The sequence below is a fragment of the Equus quagga genome, chromosome 13, assembly GCF_021613505.1.
Source record: "Equus quagga isolate Etosha38 chromosome 13, UCLA_HA_Equagga_1.0, whole genome shotgun sequence".
NCBI classification, from domain to species: domain Eukaryota; kingdom Metazoa; phylum Chordata; class Mammalia; order Perissodactyla; family Equidae; genus Equus; species Equus quagga.
Genome location: NC_060279.1, coordinates 92151356 through 92163177, shown reverse-complemented (window position 1 = coordinate 92163177; position 11822 = coordinate 92151356). Strand labels below are relative to the sequence as shown.

At 65.2% G+C, this 11822-nt stretch overlaps 1 protein-coding gene and 1 long non-coding RNA gene across 9 annotated transcripts; one reads left to right on the top strand and one right to left on the bottom strand.

The window, feature by feature from the left end:
• Positions 1–34: 34 nt before the first annotated feature.
• DMPK (DM1 protein kinase) lies at positions 35–10949 on the bottom strand. 8 transcript variants are annotated; one of them, XM_046682229.1, is made up of 15 exons: positions 10550–10949; positions 8118–8209; positions 7781–7864; positions 7607–7702; positions 6905–7053; positions 6527–6620; positions 6059–6265; positions 5728–5976; positions 4958–5043; positions 3566–3677; positions 2805–2959; positions 2618–2715; positions 2407–2453; positions 2019–2108; positions 35–881 (listed from the first exon to the last, which is right to left on the bottom strand). In XM_046682229.1, the coding sequence occupies exons 1-15, from the start codon at positions 10707–10709 to the stop codon at positions 162–164; spliced, it is 2439 nt and encodes an 812-aa protein (XP_046538185.1). In that variant the 5' UTR covers positions 10710–10949; the 3' UTR covers positions 35–161. The 8 variants fall into 8 exon arrangements, with proteins under 8 accessions (XP_046538185.1, XP_046538184.1, XP_046538186.1 ...); XM_046682228.1 differs by having other exon boundaries at positions 37–881; positions 5713–5976; positions 10550–10947; XM_046682230.1 differs by having other exon boundaries at positions 520–881; positions 2019–2104; positions 5713–5976; positions 10550–10942.
• LOC124250421 (uncharacterized) lies at positions 2116–4557 on the top strand. Its single transcript, XR_006891551.1, has 2 exons — positions 2116–2314; positions 4015–4557. It is a non-coding gene; the product is annotated as an uncharacterized LOC124250421 (long non-coding RNA).
• Positions 10950–11822: the final 873 nt, after the last annotated feature.

Here is an 11822-nt window from a genome sequence, read left to right as displayed (position 1 = left end):
CCGCCCCCAGATGCCAAGACGCAGCTCTCCACTAGGGTCTCTGTCTCAGTGTCTGTGTGTGCCCGGCCCCCTCCCCGTCTGTCCGTGATTCTCTCTTTGTTTTCCCTCCGCCTCAGGCCGCGCTTTTTGCCAACCCCGGCGTGTGCCTCTGGCTCAGGGCCTCAGTTTCCCCATCGGGACAATGGAGAAGGTAACGGGCCGTCCGGGAGGGCTAAGGGCGCGAAGCCACCTCCGCCCCGAGACTGAGCTTCTGCACGCCTCCGTCTCCAGGGTCCTCTGTAGGCCCCCCCACTCCCCATCTCGGCCTGCGCTCCGCCCCTCGGAATTCCCGGCTCCGCAGGGGGGCGGGTCTGGCAGGGAGAGGGGGCGGGGGAACAGGCCAGAAAGTTTACAGCAACTTTTCTTGAGCGTAAGTCCCTGGAACGGATGCGCGTGGCCCGCGCAGGCGCAGTGGTAGGAGGATGGCCGCGCGCGCCGGCGGCCCAGCCCCCTTCTTCCCCGCGATCGAGTGACACAGCTGGGCCACAGCTGGGCGAGGGGCGGTGCCTCCGGGTGGCCCACTCGCCTTCTCCTATTGGCCGGACGCCTAAGCCACGCCCCTCAGTCTCCGCCCCTAGCCCTGATTCACCCACTTCGCGTCCCGCTAGCTCCCTGCTCGGCCATTGGCCGCCTCCGGGCGCCCTCGATTGGCCGGTTGAGCAGCCTCCGCCGCAGAGCAAACAGAGTGGACACGGCGGAGCGCCAAGCTGGGACAGACGAGAGGGCCTTTTATTCGCGAGGATCGGGGGTGGGGTCCTAGGTGGGGAGAGACAATAAATACCGAGGAATGTCGGGGTCTCAGTGCATCCAAAACGTGGATCAGGGTGCTGGGGTCCTGGAGCCTGTCAGCGGGTCGGAGGACAGGTCAATAAATACCCAAACGCCGAGGCGGGAGGAGCCGGTGTAGCTCCGAGAGCGGCGCACGTGAGGAGGAGGGCGCGGAGTCCCCGAAAAAGCGGGGCTGGCAGAAGCGAGAGGTTCCCGGGAAGCGGGCGGAGCGCGCGCTGGACCTTCGCTACGGGAGGAGGACGTTCCCGGGAGGCCGGGGCCTCATGCACAGGGGGATCTGTGGTTTGCGAGCCGCTGTGGGTGGGGGTGCGTGGAGGGTGAAAAACGGATGGCCGCGCCCTGGCCCTGCTGCCTTCTCGAGGTCGCAGTGTGTCCGGCTGCGTCGGGGCCTCCGCCGGGCCGGAGGAAGGAAGTGGTCCGCGATCCCGCCCAGCAGCAGCGGCAGCGGCAGCGGCAGCGGCAGCGGCAGCAGCAGCACTCCCGGTTCCCACCCTCCCAGGCGCCCCGTGCTCCGGCCGCGGGCCGGCTCCTCCCTCCCCGGCCGCCAGGGGGCGGGCCCGGATCACAGGGCTGGAGCTGGGCGGAGACCCACGCTTGGGGTGGTGTCAACCGGGGCGGTGGGAGTGGCTTCTGGGCCGTTCCCGGGTCACCCAACCCTCCAGCGGGGCCCGAGTGGAGGACAGGCTGGGGCTCTAGGGTTCAGGGGGCGAAGGCGGCTCCCGAGCGGCGCCAGACAGGGGCGAGGTGGCCGGCGCAGGCCACCAACCCAGCGCAGCCCAGGGCGGCGGCACCAGCCAGAGCAGCGGCGAACAGGAGCAGGGAACGCGCCTCCGATAGGCCAGGCCTAGGGACCTGCGGGGGAGAGGGCGGGATCAGCACTGCGACGCCGACCCCTGATTGGCTCCCGGGGCTCTCCCCGCCCACGCCCGTGGGTGGGTCTACAATGCTCCCCTCGCTCCGCCCCGCCCCCCCGACAGCGCGGGCAGCTGCAATTGGTCGGCTCGCAGGCCTCAAGTCTTGTCCGAGCTCGTCATTGGCTGCTTCCTAGCGGCCTGTGTTGATTGGCTGCCCGAGCATCCTCCCCCCGCGGCGGGCCCAGCCCCGCAGAGGCGCAGCTAAGCAGAGGCGGCTCGGCGAGCGTGAAGCGAGGCGGGGGCGCGGCGGCGGCGGGCGTGAGCAGCCGGACGTACCCTGGCAGGGAGCAGCAGGTGGCGGCGGTGCATGGGGTCTGGCCCCACCAGCGGGCACTGGCCCAGAGCCACGGCCGGGGGGCCATCTAGCTGGAGAGAGAAGGGACAGGTGACCCGATCGGAGCCCAGCCCGGCCCGGCCGCCGTCGGCGGGGGGCGAGAGAGAGCAAGGGGCGTCGAGGTCTGGGAGGGACTCTAGGGAGATCCCGGCCGGGATGTGGCGAGAGGCCTGAACCGGGGAGAGCCGGTAGATGTGCGGCTAACTGGAGGGTGTCTGCCGCCTGGAACCCCGAAGAGGTAGGGTGAGCCCCAAGTCTGGACGGGGAGACGGGGACAGGGTTTGCAGAGGGGGCAGCAGGCTTGACGCAGGGGACAAAGAGGGGTCTTACATGGGAAGGTGGATCCGTGGCCCGGGGACTGGGGACCCCCGTGACAGCTGGAAGGAGAAGAGAGAGGCGTAGGGCGCGTGGAGGGACGAGGAGGGCGGTGGCGCGGCGTGCCCCAGCCTGGGCCCCTCGCCCTCCCCCAGGTGTCCACACGCGCCGCCGCGGGCCCACCTCCCCCGGCGCCCTCGGGAACGGGGGCGGCTCAGGGACTCGCCTGCAGCTCCCTCTGCCTGCAGCTGCTCCATCTGCTCCTGCAGCAGCCGGACTTGCGCCTCCAGGTCCCGGTTCCGGGCCTCGGCCTCGCGGAGCTGACTGCGGGGAGGGAAGGACCGTGAGCCCTGGGACCTCGGGGAGAGAGGCTGCGACAGGCAGCGACCGGGCCGGGCCGAGCCGAGCCTGACCTGGCGAAGCTCTGGTTGGCCGTGCGGATGGCCTCCAGCTCCCGGCTCAGGCTCTGCCGGGTCAGCACCTCCTCCTCCAGGGCCTCCTGGAGCTCCCGCAGCGTCATCTCCGCCTCTGCCACCGCGGGAACGGCCTCTGGACCTGCCGCTTCAGCCTGTGGATGGGGACCGGGTTTAGGGCTGGGCTGCCTGTGGCTCCTGGAGCCTGGAGACTTGAGCATGGGTTCCAGGCCTGGGATCCTCCCTTGTCTTCTACTCCCCATCCCCTAGATCTTTCTGGAATCCTCACAGCCCCTGTGGTGATGCAAACGCCCTCCTTCCATAACCCCAGCCCCTATCCTGTATTCCAGCCTTTAGTCTTTAGGTTTGTTTCCTGCTGGCCTCCCCGGCCTCCCCTCCCCTCGCTCCCTACCCCCTTGTCCTAGAACAGTTCAGCCTTACGACCCTCCTTTCTGCTCAAGGACTAACTAGCTAGTTCCTACCTCAGGGCCTTTGTCCCTGCGGTCCCCTCTGCCAACCCATGGGCACTCTTTTCCCTCAGGGGGTCCTTCTCCAGAGCTCCCTCTCCCCAGAGAGTCCCCCTCCACACACACTCGGTGCCCTATGATCATCTCTGACTCAAGTCCCCTTGTCTCCACTGGGTTTTCCATCTCTTTCTGTCAAGTGAGCTCCCAGAGGCCTTAGCACTCCAGGGCACCAACCGCCCAGGACGCCCTGGCCTCAGACCCGCCCCTGCCTGGCCCTCGCCTCCAACAACTCACTGTTTTCTCCAGTGGGGGCACTGTGGGCTCCAGGCTGGGCACTTGCACAGGTGGCTCAGGCAACAGCTCAGCCTCCAGTTCCATGGGTGTGGGGCCCGGGACCTCATCGTCCCTGGGGAGAGGAACCGGCCAGGGGAGGGAGAGCTGGCCCCAGCCCGAGGCTGCCCATCCCTGCGGTTAGCCAGGATGCCCTAGCCTGTGGGTGTGGGGTGGCCAGACCCAAGATCCCATGGTTTAAGGAGGGGGAGGGGGCAGAGTAAAGGGGACAAATTGCCAGGCTTGTGTGACAGGTCCTCCTCGTTAGGGAAAGGCCCGCCCCTCGCATGCCTCGGGCCCCTGGGAGCCGCCATCTCTGCAGCTTCTGCGGGAATTGGGGCCCAGACACTCATGGGCTAGGGTCTGCTCATCTCCTCCCCGTCCACGTGACTTTTGCATACCCTTCTCCTCAGGGCCTCAGGACAGTGAAGGGGACCCCACCCAACTCTGGTCACCCCCAGAGATGTAGTCTTAAGACTGGGTGTGGGATCCCAAGGCTGTGACGCTAGACATCCCCTCAGACCCAGCTGCTGAGAGGGGACAGACCCTCCCGAGGAATATGGAATTGCGAGAAAAGTGGATGTCCCCTCCAACCCAGCAACCCCACACCTGGAAAGAGGTCTTGAGGACCTCACGATCTGTACGTGTGCCGAGACCAAGCCGCAGCCGTCTGTCCAGCCTCGGTTGTGACAGAGGCCGGTTAACTGAATCCTGACCCGCCCGGGAAGGAGAACGCTACACAGCGGGTCAGGATCATGTCATAGTTCATTCATGAGAAGAAACATCGTTTGCAATCCATCAGCCAGCAACAAACCAGACTGGAACACAGCACCTGCTCTCGGCTGTTGGAAAGGTGTGCGAGCCAGGGGCCGTCGCTGCTGGTGGGACGCCCCTTCCTTACCCACACAAGCAATGGATTATTTGTATAATTAATGTTTTTAAAAGGCTTACAGTTATGTGAGTGACTCAATGAGTTTGTGTCCTTTTAAGAGTTTGTGTTCTTTTAAATTTTAAGTTTAAAATTTCTAAACTTCTTATTTTCTAAGATTTTGAGGTCCCGTGACTCTGTGTACTAGAAATCTAAAAGTGGAAGGTTGGAAGATTCTGGAAGGCCAAGTCTGTGGCTCTGAGGTTTTACAATTGAATCTAAAATTTCAAAGTACTTATGGTCTGAGATTTTAAGGTCCTCCACCTCTGAGCTCCTAAGAGCCCTCAGTCCCACAGCAATAATGTTCCACGACTGAGCCTGCCATTCTGCTGGCTGCCCATGGGCCAGGGTGCGGTCACCCCCAGTGGCCTTCCAGGGGCCGGTACCCCCAGCCCACTCCTCACGGACTGCTCGGGGACAGCGCTTACCTGAGGGCCATGCAGGAGTAAGAGTAGCCCACGAAAGGCAGGTGGACGCCCAGGGGCACGCCTTCCTGTATGTCTGACAGCGTCTCCTACACACGAGGAAGGATGTGAGGGGAGCAGCGGTTGTCAGGGCTGGCGCCCCTTCCCAGTCTTGGTTTAAATGTCCCCCCCGCCCCCAGCCCAGCTCGGGGCCTATCTAAAGTGGCCGGCCATCACTTTCTTTTATGTATGCTGCTGCTTCCCTCAGGGACTCGCCACTGTGTAATGCTACACTTCTCCAGACTGGAAGCGGGTGAGGGACCAGGGCTGACTTGGTCCCTGTGTCCCACGCAGTGCCCAGCACAAGGGCCCCCAGGCTGAGCACGCGTGCGGCTCCGGGAGAGCTCGGCCCACAGACGAGAGATGCCCAAGGGAGGGAGATTCCCCGTGTGCACTCCTGCCTCTCGCCTCTCCTGTCAGGTCTCAGCTCAGACAGCGCCCACGCCCCGCCCAAGCGCCTCAGGACCTTCCATGCTGGGTCAGGAGCCCCGCCCCCTCGCAGTCCCCCATCTCAGCCCTGATCTCTCCAGGAACAAGTGTGTCCCCCACGGGCCTGCGCGTCTAGATCACCGCAGAGTTCCCAGCACCGGGCAGGCACACAGCAGGTGCTCCGGAAAGGAAGGGTTTCAGGACCCCAGGAGGGGGGCACTCGCCTAACCCCAACTTTATGCAGGAGGGATGGGGGCACCCTGTGCCGAGCAGCCGTCGCAGGTACCTACCCCGCCCCCGCTCACCATGGCAGTGAGCCCATCTTCCACCACATCGAAGTTGCACGTGTCAGTGGCACCCTCGAAATCAGGCGTAAAGGGGGGCATGCTGTCTCGGAGACCTTCCCAGTCGAGGCCAAAGAAGAACGGATGTTTCTGGAAATCGCCTGCACCTTCCCGGCCCAGCCGCGTCTCCGGAGGACACAGCAGCCGCTGGATGAGGTCGCGAGCCTCCTCAGGGACCCCCGCGTCTGCCACCGGTAGAGACAGGTGCTCCTGCTCGGAGGGAGACGCAAAGCGGCGGTGTGAGCCCGGGAGCCTGTGCGGAGAGGTCAGCGGCGCCTCGGGCCCTGCTCACCTTGTAGTGCACGATCTTGCCGTAGGTCTCGGCCGTGGACTCGGCGTAGAAGGGCGTCTGCCCGTAGAACATTTCATAGGCGAACACGCCCAGCGCCCACCAGTCACACTCGGGTCCGTAGCTGCCCGTCCCGGGCCCGCCGCCCACGGCCTGCAGGATCTCGGGGGACAAGTAGTCCGGGGTGCCCACAGCCACCAGCGACCGCACCTGAGCAGCAGGACCACAGCGGGACTCGGCCCCGCCCCTTGGGGCTCGGGCTCCACCCCCAACCACGCCCCCAGCGTTTAGCTCCTCCCACACTCCAGTATAGAACTGGGTGGCCTCCTCCTTCCTCCTCCAAAGCTTGCCCTGCCCCCACCCTAGGTCCGCTCGCGCCTCAGCCCCGCCCCCACACTCTGCCGAGCGCACCCCTCAGGGGGGACCCCACCCCTCACGGCCCGAGTTGCCCAGGGCGGGCGCACCGCTCACCGTTCCGTCCGCCCTCAACTTGAGGCAGGAGCCGAAGTCGGCCAAGCGGATGTGGCCACAGCGGTCCAGCAGGATGTTGTCCGGCTTGATGTCCCTGCACAGAGGGAAGAAGGGAGGGGAAGAGGGATGGGTGAGCCCCCTCCCACCGTCTCACCAGGCCCCACCCGTCTAGGCTGCACAGCCTCCGGCCCCATCCTCTTAGGGAAGCGCCCTCCAGGCCCCGCCTTCCGGCCCCACCCCCTCTAGCTCCGCCCCTTCGGGGATTCGACAATTCTGGACCCCACTCCTCAGGCCCTGCCCCCAGTGGGCTCGGACCTTCCGGGGTACCACCGTAGCTCTCCCTGTCCGGGCCCCTCCCCTCAGCCCTGCAGCGCCCACCTGTGCACGTAGCCCAGCCGATGCACCGAGTCTATGGCCATGACAATCTCAGCCAGGTAGAAGCGCGCCATCTCGGCCGGGATCCGCTCCCCAAACTTGCTCAGCAGCGTTAGCAGGTCCCCGCCCACGTAGTACTCCATGACCAGGTACTGGGAGGGGGCGTGTCATGGGGGTCGGTAGCCCCAATAGGCACTGACCGCTGATAGCCCGGATAAAGACTCCCAGAGTCTTCCCATCCTTGGGCAGAGACCCCGCAGGCCCAGCCCCAGGAGAGCCCGGGATCTCCTGGGCCAAATCAGACACCCCCTCGCAAAAAAAGCCCCTAATTCTCCCAGGATGTCACTGGACAGAGATTCGCTCCCCCAGGGGAAAAGGGAACCCAGGGGCCTCCCAATGCCAGAGCCCAGGGCTCAGACACCCCGGCCCAGAGGCCCCCACACTGGCTGTAGAGAGCAATCCCACTCCAGGTAAGAGAGTCCTCCGACTGCGGCGGGCGGCGTCCTTACAGAGTCCCCCAGCGTCCGCGGAAAGGGACGTCTCCCAGCGCGGGAAAGGAAGGCCGGTTCCCACACACAGACTCCCGCAGGCTTTCCCAGGCAGCTCCGCCACCCTGAACTCCTCTCCCCGCCCCCGCCTCGTTAATTGACAACGTCGGTCGGGGCTGGGGGTCCGGCCCTCCAGTCGCCCGGGCCTGGGGCTCACCAAGTAGTTCTCGTCCTGGAAGGCGAAGTGCAGCTGCGTGATCCAGCGCCGGTCCCCGTTCACCAACACATCCCTCTCTTCGCGGAAGCACGACACCTGTGGGGCACCGGGGACCTGAAGCGGCGCTGGGGGCGGGAATGCCCCGCGCCCTGCGCGCCCGGCCCCGGCCCTCACCTCGCCTCGCTTCAGCATGTCCCACTTATTCATGATCTTCATGGCGAACACCTGGCCCGTCTGCTTCATCTTCACCACCGCTACCTGAAGGCCGAGACGGGGTGACCGGGGTGGAGGTGGCGGGGGCGGGGAGGACACCCGGGCTCCCTCAGCCTGGACTCCACCTCTAACCCCGCCCCCCGCCCCAAGCTCCGCCCCCGCCCCGCCGGTCTCGGGCGTTCTAAACTCAGTCATTCATCAATTTCTAAGGCCCCGCCTGGACCTCCTATGTCCCGCCCACCGCACGGACAGTCGCGCCTCCGGCCCCGCGGAGCTGCCGCCGCTGCTCAAGGCTCACCTCGCTGAACGCTCCGCGTCCGATCACCTTCAGAATCTCGAAGTCATCCCTCTGCAGTCGGGCCTCCTTAAGCCTCGCCGCGATGGGTTCCACTGCGGGGCGGGGGCAGGTGACAACCGAGGGTCATTGGGACTGACACTGGAGACGAGGAGGAAGTCCCACCCTCTGTCCCTCAGCCTCCCTCTCTCTGCCCCTCGTTCTCTCCCCTCTCTGACTCTTGCTCTTCCCCTCTCTCTGCTCCTCAGTCTGTCTCCTCATCTCTCTGCCCCTCCCCTTAGGACGGTCTGCCTCTCAAGGGCTCCCCCACATAAACACTGTGTGAGGTCTTGGGGACCCCAAACTGCCCCCTACAGAGATGGTATGCCTGGGAACCCCTTTTTGGGACAGGGCATTAGGTCAAAGGGCTCTAGTGGCTGCAGCATGGAGAGGGTGGGGTAACAAGTCTGCAGAAGGGAAGCCCTGAAGATCAGAAGAAATAAGTCCCCGTTCTTAGAGCTCCTTGCGCCTCAGGCCACCCCCCGCCCCCAACTCCAGGTGACAGTGAGTGCCGACCCGGCCCACCCCCAGGCTCTCCTTCAGTCCGTCCTGGGTTGTGGCCCAGACGTGCAGTTTAACCCAGCACCTCTAGGTTCAGATGCAGATGGCTCCTGACCACACTTTGGGAAACACTGGATTTGGGGTTGGGGCCAGGAGAAGGACCTGAGGAGGGAGCCGCAGCCAGCCTGGACCCGAACCCCGGGCTCCCGTGCTGCAGGCTCGGTCCAGGTTCAAGCGTGCTATCTTGTGCTCTCAACTCCAGGGGAGGGCTTTACTATTGCCCCATATTTACACGGCAGAATCCAGGCTCAGACAGATGGAGGCATTTGCCCAAGGTCCTCCGGCCAGGAATGTTAGAGAGGGCAGCTAGGGAGGAGGCAGGCCGGGGGTGGAGACACGAGACTCAGGGACGTAGAGAGAGAGTGGAGAGAGAGAGGCCTGGACTCCCAGGAGTGGAAGGAGCTGGGGACTTGGGAGGCAGGACGGGGAGAGGGATGGGTGTGAGAGGAATGAGGGGAGATAGAGTGGGCTATGAAGGGGCGAGAGGGGCCCCACAGGGTTCGGGGAGAGCCGGCAGGCAGGGGAGAACCAGCGAGGGCCCAGGCGGGGGGAGGGAGGAGAGAGCCAAGACATTGAGCCCTTTTAAGGCAGCGGGAACCCAGGCCCCCTCCCCCGCCCGGGAGGCCTGGCAGGGGAGGGGCCGCAGGATGCTGCTCGGGCCACAAAAGGAGCGCTCCCTACAGAGAGCCAGACCCCTGCCCCCACCTCAGGTCTCAGTTTACCCTGCCAGCCCAACTTCGTCCTCTGCAAAAGCGGGGCAGAGAGAGTTACTAAGGGCTGCAGGGAGGGAGGCAGAAGGGGCTTCCAGGGGGCTGAGTGGCCTGGCCCTTGGCCTCCACTTTCCCATCTGCAAAATGGGAGGAGAAAGAAGAGGAGCAGGGCCTGGGTCAGAAAGAGACGGACACAGAAAAGGGGGAGCGGGAGAAGGCGGAGGGACAGGAAACAGGGACACACAGAGCCCAAGGATCAAGAGCAAGCCCCGGAGGGACAGGCCGGTGGAGGGACACAGTGGCAGGTGTCAGAGAGACAGAAACCCAAGTGAGTCCTAGGCTAGGAGGGGGTGGGGGAAGACAAGGCAGGAGACTGAGCTGAACCATCTTCCCTCCAGAGCTGCCTCCAGGGAAGGACCTGGCAGGAAGGGACTTTGTGGGAGAGCCAAAGGGTGGAGGGCATGAACTAGAATGAAGGGACCCCAGGAGCTGGAAGAATCAAGGATCCACGCAGACCAGGAGGGACCAAGGTGGGGGGAGGGGTGTGGAACCTGCAGAGAGTGAGCACACCCAGAACTTAAGTTCCTCCTCCTGCGTCAGGGTGGAGGGGATGCTGGGTGGCGGCCGTCTGCAGGGCTGGTTCTCCCCCAGGGCCGGCCTGAGTCACCCGCCCTCCCAGTGCCCGGGCACCTGTTGGGGCAGCTGGAGAGGCTGGCGCCGAACACCTGCCCGCCGGCCGCACCCCTGGCAGCTGCCCCATGCTGTCTGTCCCGCTCGTCCCTGTGCTCTGGGAATCCAGGATGGAGGCCCGTAGGGCTGGTTTCGGGGGGGGGGAGGTCCTAGGAGACGGGGCTCCCAGCATGTCCCTTGGCCTCGACTCAGGGCGGGGGTGCAGGCGGACCATGGGAGGCCATGACCAGCCCACCTACCAGGCTCCCAAGCATGGTTCTGAGTCATGGCTGCCCTGGCCTCTGCTGACCCCTCTCTGCCCTGCCAGGGTGGCACGGGGGTAGGGTCATGTCCCCCCAAGACCTACTAGGCCCAAGCTCTGGGGCCCTGAGTGGGAGGCTGTCCCCATGTCCATCCTGCCCCCCAGGCTGGGGGAGCCGTGCAGGCAGCACTCACCCCACTGCAGGAAGTCCACCACATACTTGTCCTGGGCCAGGTCGGAGGCGCCCAGCTCCTGGTGGACGCCCAGGAGAAGGTCGAGCAGGGGCTCCAGCCCCAGGAAGCCGGGGTCCAGCACCAGCTGCTGGAGCCGCCTCAGCCGCACCTCGGCTGACATGTCGGGCAGGCAGCACCATGGCCCCCTCCCCGGGCCAGGGGCACGGGGTCCTCCCGTCACGGGGCCTGGCAGCCCCTGTCCAGGCCCCCGGGCCCTGGCCGCATGTCTGCCTGTCCCTGGCTGTCCCCTGGGCCTCTCTGGCCACTTCTCTTTGCGGGCTGCTGAGGCCTCCTCCCCTTCTCCCCACCCCTCAGTCCGGCCCCCTCCCGCCTCCAGGCCTTAACCCCTCACGAGCCAGGCCCCCCAACTCCGTCCTTCCAGGCCCCCAGCACACTCTGGTGTGAGACAGGGGTGGGTGGAGAATCTCAATTCGCTCACTGCCCCCCCTCGATAAACAGGCGGTGCACAGACGAAGCCACAGGTGTGACAGATGCCAAAGATGAGCCCTCCCATTCCCCTGAGGGGGCCAATTGAGGTTCAGATGATCCGGTGACACCCCTCCCAAGCCCTGGAGTTGGCGGGGAGGGAGGAGAAAGGGGTGAGGCCTGGGAAGGGGGGCAGGAGGACAGGGCAGCTTCGCGGGTGTGACTCAGCCGCGGATTCAGACTTCGGGACGGTTTAAATTTAGCCCGCAGGCCCTCCGCTTGACACGGACTTTTTTTTGGCAGGAGGTGGGGAAGGGGTGGTGAGAGAAACGGGAAGGGAGGCCCTCAGGAGCCAGGACCAGGGGTGACTTGCTGGCCAAAGCCTGGGGGAGGCAGAGGAGCCCCCAAAATAGCTCCTTGGACCCTGGCCGCACAGCCACATTCCTGCCCGGGCTAGGATTAGAAACAGAAACATTTCGGGGGGTGGAGGGCGGAGCGGGAAGACACCACTCCCCGCGGCTCCGCTCCGGAGAGCCAGCCAGGAGGGATTTTCGTTGTTCTTTCCAGGGGTGGACAATCCCCCGGAGGAAGCCGTGGTCTCCAGGCGGCTCTGGACGCCCGCACCTGGGCTGAGCCAGGTCCGAGGGAGCAGGAGGCCGTGACTTAGGCTCAAGGAAGCTCACTGGGCACCTCGGGAGCCGCCAGGGGACCCCATCTGGGCAGGCCCCTGTGACAGCTGATGTGGCTGGTTTGGGCACTTTGAGACAACTTTGAAAATCCTGCTGAGGATTCAAGGGGCCCTGGAGGC